The sequence below is a fragment of the Notolepis coatsorum genome (assembly GCF_963971535.1).
Source record: "Notolepis coatsorum genome assembly, chromosome: 8".
In the NCBI taxonomy this organism is placed as follows: Eukaryota; Metazoa; Chordata; class Actinopteri; order Aulopiformes; family Paralepididae; genus Notolepis; species Notolepis coatsorum.
Window position 1 is genome coordinate 123764417 of NC_140172.1, and position 12635 is coordinate 123777051.

The 12635-nt window shown below is 41.0% G+C and overlaps 1 protein-coding gene across 1 annotated transcript in view; it reads right to left on the reverse strand.

Annotated features, from left to right (window-relative positions):
* LOC311233191 (gamma-aminobutyric acid receptor subunit gamma-2-like) overlaps positions 1 to 11354 on the reverse strand; it is a gene marked incomplete at its 3' end in the record, with an annotated part of 672918 nt that extends 661564 nt beyond the window's left edge. The window contains exons 1-4 of the mRNA XM_084320108.1: positions 11206 to 11354; positions 10923 to 11047; positions 10434 to 10501; positions 7756 to 7976 (exon numbers count right to left, since the gene is read on the reverse strand). Coding sequence (XP_084176234.1) covers positions 7756 to 7976; positions 10434 to 10501; positions 10923 to 11047; positions 11206 to 11240 — 449 coding nt within the window. The 5' untranslated portion in view covers positions 11241 to 11354. The remainder of the gene's footprint in view (positions 1 to 7755; positions 7977 to 10433; positions 10502 to 10922; positions 11048 to 11205) is intronic.
* Positions 11355 to 12635: the final 1281 nt, after the last annotated feature.

Here is a 12635-nt window from a genome sequence, read left to right on the forward strand (position 1 = left end):
TTATGCTTCAGTCTGTACCTTTCCAGTCACTGCCAAATCAAAGATTGTTGAATGATTGTGCATATTGTATTGTGTGTGATACTACTACTACTACTACTACTACTACTACTACTACTACTACTACTACTACTACTACTACTACTACTACTACTACTACTACTACTACTACTACTACTACTACTACTACTACTACTACTACTACTACTACTACTACTACTACTACTACTGTTGGAGCCAAAATGCCCTTCTGTTTATTTCATTTTATTTTAACTCACAGTGCAGAGGTGTGGCATTATCAGTCACCGTGGCAACCACCACAGGGGGTGGTTACCCATATATACTGATCAGTGGGTGACGAGCCCCAGGTGTGCAAGGGGAACAGTTTTTGACCGTGTTCGTGTTGATGTGCCGTATAGGTCGGCGTTCAGTGTAATTAGGAAAAGAGTTTTTTGTATTATATTATTTGAGGGAAAAAGGTCAATAAATCGAAAATGATACGAGCACTCTGGACATTGAATTCTTCAAGCACGCGTCTAACTCAAGCCAGCCCACTTGCCCCTCGCAGTAGGCTTATAGGTAAAGGCTCTACAACTACTACTACTACTACTACTACTACTACTACTACTACTACTATACTACTACTACTACTACTACTACTACTACTACTACTACTACTACTACTACTACTACTACTACTACTATTACTACTACTACTACTACTACTACTACTACTACTACTACTACTACTACTACTACTACTACTACTACTACTACTACTACTACTACTACTACTACTACTATAAGCTGCAGAATCACAATCCTGCAAGAGAAAACAGGAACGGTGTCAGACTGTGCTGTGAATAAGATACCATAGATATGAGTATACTCAACTCAAGAGACACTAACAAACTGAACAAGCCGGTGAGGAAGGCTAACTCCGTAGTGGGAGTTGAGCTGGTCAAAATAGAGGTGGTTGCAGAGAGCAGGATGAGGAAAACCCCTCCCACCCCCTCTATGAGGAACTAGCCAAGATGAGGATCACGTTCAGCCATAGTCTTATCCCCCACCCACCGACACACCACAAACCACCTCATGGCCAGTCCTTCATGCCAGTAGCCATCACGCTCCACAACCGTGGGCATGGACTGCTGACAATCAGTAATGGGATTAACGGCGCTATAAGTAACGGCGTTACTAACGGCGTTAGTTTTTTCAGTAACGCGTAATCTAACGGATTTTTTCAGTAACGCGTAATCTAACGGATTACTCTTCCAATCTCAATAACGCTGTTACCGTTACTGCAAATAAATGTGACGCGTTACTATGAATGAACCTGTTTCTTTCATCAGACAGATATCTGCGCTGAGAGGCAATATGTTCTTCCTTGTTTAGTGGGCAAATTCTCCGCTCATCTCCTCTGCAAGCACTGCTCCACTGTCTGTGTCTGTCTACTCTGGTCCAATCACATTCAGCGTCCCGTCAGCGTTTCTCCCCCCCCACCCACAGTCTGCGAATCAGAGCAGAGTAGGGCGGGTCTTCACGGAATGCGTGTTGTCTTTCAGCGGGTCCCAGTCAGAGCGAGTTGACAGCGCATCTGTTACGAAGGATCAGATTAAACCGAGTATATATATTTATTTATGGATATATATTGAATAGTATTTGTATGTCGTTTGATATCCCTTGTATATTCCTTGTACATATGCACGGAATATCCCTTTAGCCTACTATAGCCCATAATAGTTCATTCTCTTATTGGACAAAGGACCAGGCGCCAGGGGACCAGCCCCTGGCGTCAAGTTCAAAGGTACCGACGAGACATGTCCGTACTAGCCCCGGCTCCGCTCAGGGATACGGCTACCGAAATGAGAGTGGCACTATTTGTTCACCGTGCATATAAATATGGCGCAAGTAAATGTAGAAGTCCCTTACCCTTCTTCCCAACTTAGTAACAGAACGTGAAGCCTCACCCACGATACGACGTGCGGTGAAGTATGGCCTGTTTGGCCTTAGAATAGCATTGAGACCTCGTGCGAATTAATAGCTGAATTGTCAGAGTTTGGCACTGTACCGTCGAGTGCGACGTATTTCTATCAAGTAATAATAGTCTATCGTGTATGGTGCATCGTGCGGTTAGAGTTCTAAAGTGACCAGCATCTCCAACGCTTCCTCGTGTTATCTAGAGTCTTATCCAGGTTGGGCCGACCACATGGCGCTTTCATCCGAGGAGATCTAGGCGAGGACCGAGGGACATGTACACTGGATTACCTACCCGACGACTGCTGAGCCCTATGCGGCTGGAATATATATTTGCTTTGGTACTGTGATTTGTGGAGCGGATAATCGCCGACGCCTGTGAGTGTTGGATTTACCCCCGAGAGGAGTCAAGTTGAGTCGGCGCACAGAGAGACTGAGGTCGCCTAGCTTCTTCTTCATTGTGGAGCTACAGCCTACAAGAGAACCAAGGTGTATTCATCTACGGATCAAGAGTCTATTGCACTGTCTTCTGTACTTGAAGTCTCCATAGATATCGTTGACCAGACGGTCTACTACCGACGGCTCTCCTACCCCCCCTACCGGCTTACAACCGGGAGGACCCCCTCCAGAATATCCCGCTATATCATTAAGTGTACCATAGATATAATTCCCTAAGAGCCAGGTTGTATACTTGCTTCCTGCGTAACCAGAGATTGGACATTCAATGTTGATTTGCCTACGAGTACTCATTTGCCTTACAAGTGCATTCAAATGATAAATGTAAGATAAATATTCTATGTACCTTTTGCTCCATTAAATATTTGATTATTACCTTTGACTGGAACCGATTTCATTGTGGAAAGTGTTCATCATATTTAGATATCGTGTACTGTATGGCCAGTAGTTAAAGTACATAAAGCGGTAGTGGTTTAATGATACCATACTTATCAATACAGTCAGGGAATTGTACCCCTCAGTTACAGCATCTACAGTAGTAGTCTAATCTGCAGGTACTGTAGCTAGTAACCTCATTCCCAGTTTTATCACCGTGAGATAAATGTAGCTAGTAGCCTAGTTTCGCCAGCAGTCAGTTAGTAGAAAAATGTGGCATGTTCAAAGAAAGTAAAAGAAAAGTAGACAGTGAAAATTGCTGCAATTCAAAGGTGCATGGACTGAAAAATATGCGTGCATCCTCCCAGCACCAAGAAACGGTAGCTCTTGTGTAGAGTGGCAATTTGAAACGCCACTATGAAACAAAACACAGTTATTTTGATGCAGCCTTTCCTCAGAATTCAGTGCTAAGAACCACAAAAATAAATGGAATGAAATCATATCAAGCTGCAAGCAGAATTATTGTTAAATCTATGTCACAACGAGAAAAAGCAACAAAGTCCTCACTCAGTGGCATGGGTGTTGGCTAAACACACAAGAAGCCATTCTCTGATGCATAAATAATAAAATAATGTATGACTGAAGTGATGGATACCATGTTTGAAGGCAAACAAAAGCAAATCCTCCTCAGATAGCACAGCAACCAGAATAACTGAAATACTGGCTGATGATTTGATTAAACAGCTTTGTGATAGAATAAAAAAAAAATGCACAGTGCATTTCCATAGCTGTGGATGAGTCCACTGACACCACTGAGAATGCTCAGTTGCTGGTGTTTGTGAGGTTTTAGTGAGTTTGTGAGAAGATTGGATCAGTTGTACTTTTTTTTTGAATACTTTAAACCCTTTTTTTGTGGAATATTTGATGCGGCCCAGCCTCACCCAGACTCTACCTCCAGCGGCCCCCAGGTAAATTGAGTTTGAGACCCCTGGTTTAGAATGATTTGATTAGATTCTTATATCTGTATGTTGTGTATGTCATAAATGTCATGAATTTAAAATGGAGGACCCTGATGTAAACAAGACGAAAGTCTTTCTCTGATCTGCATCCCCTTAACAATTGTGTGTATTGAGCCGTACTGCTGTACCCATTCTGCAATCTGTTCATTAAAATGTTCAATCAATCAGTATATATTTGTTATTTATTTTTGGTATAGTGCTTAACAAGCATAATTTTATGTTGCCCAGTTGTGGCCTTTTGAGGGGCAATACATATCAAAAGTTCCAAAACATCTATTGTATTTGTATGATCCACTATATAAACATAGTAATTATAATATCTACATACATGGCATTTGATTGGAGACAAGTCTCACTTTGTCCCACAGCAACATTAAAATAGTTTAGATTTGTGTATGTTGTTTATGTATAAAAATATATTGAAAGTAACGCAATAGTTACTTTCTGAAGTAACTAGTTACTTTTATAATTTGTAACTGAGTAAGTAATTTAGTTACTTTTTGGAAGAAGTAACTAGTAACTGTAACTAGTTACTTTTTAAAAGTAACTTGCCCAACACTGCTGACAATAGTTGGAGAACTAACGGCTAGAGAACGTGAGAACTGTTAGGACTAGGGATGTTCAATATTGGCTTTTTTACCTATACCGATATTGTCCAACTCTTAATTTCCGATACCGATATATGCAGGGTCCCCCCCCCCCCAAATGGAATAATTTCAGGTCATTAACATTACATATCTCTTGTCGTGGAATTAACACAACATTATGCATACTTTTGACAATAAATCAAATCTGAATTTATTCTTACTTGCTTGCCTGGGTAAATAAAGGTTAAATAAATGTACAATTTAAAAAAAACGATACCGATAATTTCCGATATCACATTTTAATGCCAATATCGGCCGATAATATCGGTAGGCCAATAATATCGGACATCCCTAGTTAGGACTCTTAATTACGAAACACTGCACAGACTCTGGCGCAGTGTGCTACTACGATATATACCATGCATTTATATATGCATATATATATAATTATTATTATTGATAGGATATACTGCCATTCCATTATTATTATTATTATTATTATTATTATTATTATTATTATTATTATTATTATTATTATTATTATTATTATTATTATTATTATTATTATTATTATTATTATTATTATTATTATTATTATTATTATTATTATTATTATTATTTTCTATTATTATTACCATTTCTATTACCATCTTTTTTCCTGCCTTGTGCCTCTATGATTATACTATGAGTATAATATGGCTGTGAATGAGATACCATATGTACACTATGGCTGTTCTTGGTCAAATGTTGAATTGCTTTTGCTTCATTATTATGCACTTGCAAATGGATGAAATCATGTAAAATGGCCCCCGATTGTGTATCAAAAGTTGAAATGAATAATGCATTATTGCAGACAAAAAACATGCATCTCTCAAAGAACCGGTTTCTAGACTATTCCAGAGAAAACAACATTTGTAACCGTCTAAACGATTCCACTCCAAGGAACGTACGGTCGCATCAACAACATGCTACAGAGTGAGCTAACAGCTAAATCTGCAGATAAACAGAACGTGGCAGAAGCTCTTATTTGCGGTACAGAAATTACACAGTAATTACTGAGAAATACCCGGAAAGTAAAGGAGGCTCACCAAACACAGTCCTGGCCGGAACTGACTCCTTATTGATCCAGAAGGAGACTTGTGCCAGGATGACGGTCATAATACATGGAATATAGGTCTGGATCAGGAAGAATCCCATTTTCCGTTGCAGGTGGAAATGAACGGTCATGATGACATATTCACCTGATGGGGGAAAAACACAAAATGGGATTCTTGTAGGGTTGGGAGGTACGCTGAATATGAAGGTAAGTATTTTTACTATAAATAACTACATGTTTATAAAAAGTTTTAAAAAAGGGCATTTCCTTGCAGCAGTATTAAAACAAAGTACAAGAAAATAGACCATCTTGAGTGAAATAGCACCACGACAATTGCATTACGAGATAAAAAAAAAAGTGTCGTATCACATTGTAATTTGTACCGGGGAATCCTAAATACCATACCATCAAAACTAAGGAGAGAAATACCGCAATTTGATATTTTGGCCATAACGCCCCGGCCCTAGATCCCTGTTTCTGCTGTCAGAGATCAGAAATTCCCAGACAACAGACAGTGGCACTGACTCATGTAATATCTACATCACACTAGACATATCACACCGGACCCTGAGGGGAATAAAAGAAGCTGTGAACATACTCAACAACAACCACTCATCAAGTTGAAATATTCAGTTCAAGCCAGAAGAGAGTATTCGGATATACATATATAAAATCCAAAAGGTATAGGATATACTAGGTTCAACCGCCAGGCTTGTTAAAGGCTTTTAAAAATATAGATGTGTAAATGTACAGTCACAACACATTTGATACTAATGTATACACTACATCAGTGAATGGGTTAACTATGCGTTAGCCTTTATAATATATGCATACATACATACAATATGCTTTTGCATCTTTTAGAGACAATGCTTAAGCAGCTTTGGGAGAATGAAAGCACCAGCTTGTATTATATTCATGTACAGTATACATTGTTTACCATCTTAAATCGAATCGTGCACATCAAACGCTTTTGGAAATTGAAATAATCTGGCTGTAGGCTACTGTACCTCGCACATGCGTAAGGTTCACATTTACATCTAGTGTTTGAGATTCAGAGGGCATGTGTGAATAAGTGCATATGTAGCAGAGGGTGTGAGTGGGTACATGAATGTGTGGTGTGTCAGTGAGTACGGGTACAACAAATGCATGTATGGTAGTGTGTCTATAGGTACATCATGGATGTGTTGTGTGGTAGAGTGGGTAATGTAGGTATCGTTATTTTAGGTGCTGCACGAACCAATCTCATTGTACTGTATTGTGCAATGACACATCCATGATACGTCTACTTATGGGGAAACCAAAATAATCTGTTTACCGTTCAACACTATCAGAAGCGACCTGGAGTGCAAACACGTCCTCTGCTTACCTGTGTTTGATTTTAACCTTTCGCTCGACACCGTCTGCCCTATGAGGTCATACTGGAGCAGACTGGACGACTCCTGAGGCACCTCCACGGAGGACAGGGGCCCCTTCTTCCACGTGTACACAATCTCACTGATTGGGTAAGCATCTGGATAGGGTAGAGGGATGGGCAGAATAATATACCAGTCAGTCAGTCAGTCAGTCAGTCAGTCAGTCAGTGAGTTAGCCAGCCAGCAAGACGGCCAGGGAGTAATCAACCCCGTGCGATGCCATCTGCCACATGTGTCTGCCAGCTCTTGCTACTTTGGCTTATATATATATAAAAAAATACGTACAACTCCCAAACTTAAGCGGGCAGGCGTGGCCATCCATAGGGAAGTTCATCAGGCGCATGGGACACTCCGCATTTATAGTTAATCTGTGGGAAGAGGTTGAAAAGACTGTTTGATTTATATTTAATACACATACACTTATTTAGTAATGGTGGCATTTTTATTTTTGTTATCTGAATGCCATCACTTAATCCACCGCCATATTGTTCAATGACCACTGTAACATTCAAATACGTTTAAAAATGTTTAATTGCTTCAAAAGGATTGGAAAACACTGCATGTAATAAATAGAGATTCAAGTGATAACGTCATGTCGCACGAAGGCAACACATTATGCTATTTAATCTTGTAGTCCCATGCAGTTACCTCATGCCATTAAGTGTAATGATCCAACAAAACAAAAAAAACATGATGTTTATTTTCACAATGTGTGTATATTTGTAGATGGCCTGTGTGCTCGATTGCTTTTCCCCAGGCCTTGTCCTTCTATTCCTGTCCTGGCCCGGGTGAGGGAGAACCAGGCCCCCGGTGAGCGGTCCAGTGTGGGTTACCTCATGGTGTAGAGAATAGTTCCGTTCTGCATGATGCGGAACAGCTTGTTGGGAGTGGTCATGTTGTGAGAGATGGACCTCTTGCCATTCCGGAAGAACGTGTCTGGCGTCCAAATCTTGCTGACCATCAGATTGTTGAGCCGCAGGATCTCGATGGGGCCCTCGAATTTCAGCCGCTCGTCGATCCACGTCTGGCGGAAGAACACGTCCATGGTGTACTCCTGGTCAGAGGAAACGGTGGATTGGTGAAGGAGGCATGGATTTATTGTGGTTTTATTATTGCCATGCCAAACACAAGGGAACTAAAAGTGCTTCACAGGAAACAAGCAAAGCAGCAAAAGTACAGTATGGTAAATCTCCACTACTACTACTACTACTACTACTACTACTACTACTACTACTACTACTACTACTACCACTACCACTACCACTACCACTACTACTACTACTACTACTACTACTACTACTACTACTACTACTACTACTACTACTCTACCACTACTACTACCACTACTACTACTGCTACTACTACTACTACCACTACTACTACCACTACCACTAGTACAGCTTGATTGATTGATTGAAAACTTTATTAACAGATTGCAGAATGGGTACAGTACAGTACAGCTCAATACATACAATTGTTAAGGGGATGCAGACCAGAGAAAGACTTTCGTCTTGTTTACATCAGGGTCCCCCATTTTCAATTCATCATAACATATATGACATACACAACATACAGATAGACAGTACTGCTACATCTATACATTTATGACGTACCAGATTTGCAAATACAGTACTGTTTGTGATACAAAAATAATCCAGAAAAGAGAGTATATACATTTGACGTAGAAACTGTATATTGGAGGAGGTTGGTTAGGGGGGGGGGGGGGGGGGGTAGGAGGGGTGGGTGGGTGGGGGACACTGTACAAGCAAAACTGTACTTTGGAATATTGACAAAACCATACTTGGTCATTTACTGTACATTGGAGGGGGTTGGGTTAGGACATTTACAGGGGCCAGTTTCGAATTGCAGTCTCCCGTAGGTGTTCTTTGAGAGTGGTTTTGAAAGTGGGTAGTGATTCACATTCCTTTACAGCTTTGGGTAGGGCGTTCCAGCAGCTACTGCTGCTACTGCTGCTACTACTACTACTGATACTGCTACTGTTACTCCTACTACTAACTACTGCTACTACTACTGCTACTGCTACTACTACTACTAATACTGCTGTTACTAGGCTACTCCTACTACTGCTACTACTACTACTCATACTACTGCTGATACTGCTGCTACTATTACTTCTACTCCTACTGCTACTGCTGCTACTACTACTACTACTACTACTACTACTACTACTACTACTACTACTACTACTACTACTACTACTACTACTACTACTACTACTAATACTGCTGCTACTGCTACTACAGATACTACTGCTGCTACTGCTGCTACTGCTACTACTATTCCTTCTGATACTGCTACTACTACTCTTACTGCTGCTACTGCTACTACTACTACTACTACTACTAATACTACTACTACTACTACTACTACTACTACTACTACTACTACTACTACTACTACTACTACTGCTGCTACTCCTGCTACTACTCCTACTACTGCTACAATTATTGCTACTACTTTGAGTACTACTACTACTACTATACACAACTAATATTAGCGATTACATGTTCACCCTGCATAGACTACTAACCTATACATTTTGAGATCTGGAGTTTTGTTACTTTTCACGTCACCGCATTTATCCTATCTTCATCCTTCTCCACAGGTCCTCCATTTTGTTGCTAGATTCACATCTGTTTAACTACATTGTTTACCAGCGATAAAGGCATTTCAGTTTCTATAAACTCCCCAAAGTGGCTTTATAGGACGATGTTTCTGTATGAGACCGAATTGGTTGGTGTATTGCCTCCCGATCTGTGCTCAACGTTTAAAGGATCAAGTATTATCCCAAACAGCTGCCAAGAACAGCTCAAATCAGTGATGGGGAATACAGTATGAAGTACAGTATTGGCATCAAGTATACGGCGAGGCTCAATCCTGGATGTTTTAGATCAAATTGATGGCTTTGCTGCACCGAAGATCTCAATCCAACCGCCTATAGGATCGCCACCAGCGAATCACATGGCAAAGCAAGTATAAGCTTTAGATGCTGTGAAAAAACTATAGTGTGTGTGAGTGTGTGTGTGTGTGCGTGTGTGCGTGTGTGTGTGTGTGTGTGTGTGTGTGTGTGTGTGTGTGTGTGTGTGTGTGTGTGTGTGTGTGTGTAACGCCCAGCCCAGCCCAACCCAGGACAGGAGAGGAGAGCGGACAGCCTATCCCGTCCCAGCATCAGTCTCTCTCTCTCTCTGTGATGATGAATTGTCGACCAGATTAAAATCCTAAGCTGCACTAATGACATCCTGCCCCATCCTGGAATCATGAAGGCTGCATGGGCGGACCACGACTTGAATCTCTATACGCATGGCAGTACTGGGAGCACTGTGCATATCCTGTACTCACACATGCACACGCACACACACACACACTGCCATGGACTCTATTAACAAGTGTAAATGGGGAATACATGTCAATCTAAGACAAATAAATTAACATAGAGACTTGTATTATGTTGTATTTGTGTACTGTGAGGAGGTCAGGCATCTGAACGTACCATTTCAACGTCTGACACCGGTCCAAAGCTGGTGACAAAGATGTCGGTTTTGACCTCCGTGACCGGACCTACAGTTCCAGGATACGTGGTCATTTTGATATCGATAAAACAAACACCTCACACCTCAAAAATATGTATACAAAAAGTATATATTAGATGATACTATTTATAGCATGCAATATGTCTCACAGCACTCTCTATATTTGATCTGAAGAAACAATAGATGTATTGTCATCACTATGGTAGGACTATTTTCAGAGAAGAAGAAAAAAAAGATATGTTGGCTGGTAAATCTCTCCCAACTGCTTGGAATACATGCAAATTACACATGCTAAAAAAAATCACTTTTGGAAAGTGCCAACCTAGAATAATATGAGTCACGGACAACTATGCAAAGTAAAACTTTAACCACAAAGAAAACGGATATCCATGTCATATTTTATGAAGCATTAGCTTGTTAGACACATGATGAAATGGACATTACGATACCTCCAAATCCTGGTCGCAGTCTGTTGTCATATCCATCCAGTAATCTATCCAATATGCGCGTGATATTATCCAAATAGATACTGGTGTCACTGTCACTCCGCTGTTTTCCCCAAACGTTGCTCACGCTGTAAATAAAGTACAGCATCACAATATGAAATATCATTTCAACCGATACAACTTGCTGCAGTTGCCGAGTTGCTCGAATTTGCATCGATCAACAGCCTATAGTTGCCGTGCGTAAAAGTCGGAGAACAACACAAAATAAAAGAGTTCGGGTACTCACCAGAACAGAAATAAGCACGTGAAAACGACAGCCATGCCTCATAAACAACTCACAACTAACAAGCCCTGGTCAAACTCTTAGAATTATAATTTTCCATAATTTAACAGCATGGTTAAACACGGGTCAGATCTCAGTTATGTGAACCGCGCCAGTGCTATTGCGCCAGTCCGACGCGACTTGACTTCCCCTCTAGTGCGGTTGCGCCCGCCTCAGCCCGACTCGCTCAGTTGAAAAAAATAAAATAAAAAAAGACTAAAGAGTTTTTTTAATATAGTGAAGAGCGATTAGGCAGGCATTAACGTTTAATCGAGGCATTATGAGAGGAATTTACTGAGAGTTTGGGCAGGGAATTAGCACATTATTTTTGGATATAAACGTCCAGATGCCTTGCTGAATGAAAAACAAAAAATTGTCTGCGATTACATTACACCAGGCAGAGATGGTTTCTATTTCTATTTTGATAAGATACGGGTGAGATAGAGGGGGAGAGAGAGGGAGAGAGAGGGAGAGAGGGGTGTCTGCACAGATGTTGATTCCTAATATTTTCTTACAATATTTACATACAATCATATAAATGATTATTATGGCCCAGTGGCTTTGGACATGTCAAACTTAACTGATTTCATTATTATTTCTGACAGCTTCAGCTTTTGACACCAGTGTATAATAAGTGCCTGTGTGTATGCGTGCCTGTGTGTGAGTGTGCACATATTCATGTGTGTGTGTGTGTGTGTGTGTGTGTGTGTGTGTGTGTGTGTGTGTGTGTGTGTGTGTAGGTGTGTGTGTGTGTGTGTGTGTGTGTGTGTGTGTGTGTGTGTGTGTGTGTGTGTGTGTGTGTGTGTCTGTGGCATTGTGCACATAATATCATGGAAGTGTGTGTCTGTCTGTCTGTCTGTCTGTCCGTCTGTCTGTCTGTCTGTCTGTCTGTCTGTCTGTCTGTCTGTCTGTCTGTCTGTCTGTCTGTCTGTCTGTCTGTCTGTCTGTCTGTCTGTCTGTCTGTCTGTCTGTCTGTCTGTCTGTCTGTCTGTCTGTCTGTCTGTCTGTCTGTCTGTCTGTCTGTCTGTCTGTCTGTCTGTCTGTGTGTCCATGCGTGTGTGGATGTGAACAGATAGCAATAGCTGATGGAAAGACATAAAATTGCTTGAGGAGGTAAAATATGAAGTGATTCATGTAATGGTGGTGAAGGGGAGTGGGAGGTAGGTACATTTACTGCTACTCCAAACTCACAGTGCCTATAGGCCCGTAACAAGGGAAAGAGGACTGTCAAAGTCCAGCGCTCCAATTGGGTTGACAGGGCTATATTTGGGCTTCACAATACAACCGAAGGAGCTGCGCCGTTTTAGTGCGTCTTCTGAGAAGTTACGCCACCCATGACTGATCCAGGGGCATGTAGAACTCACCGGCAAGGCTGATATGGCACACAAACAAAA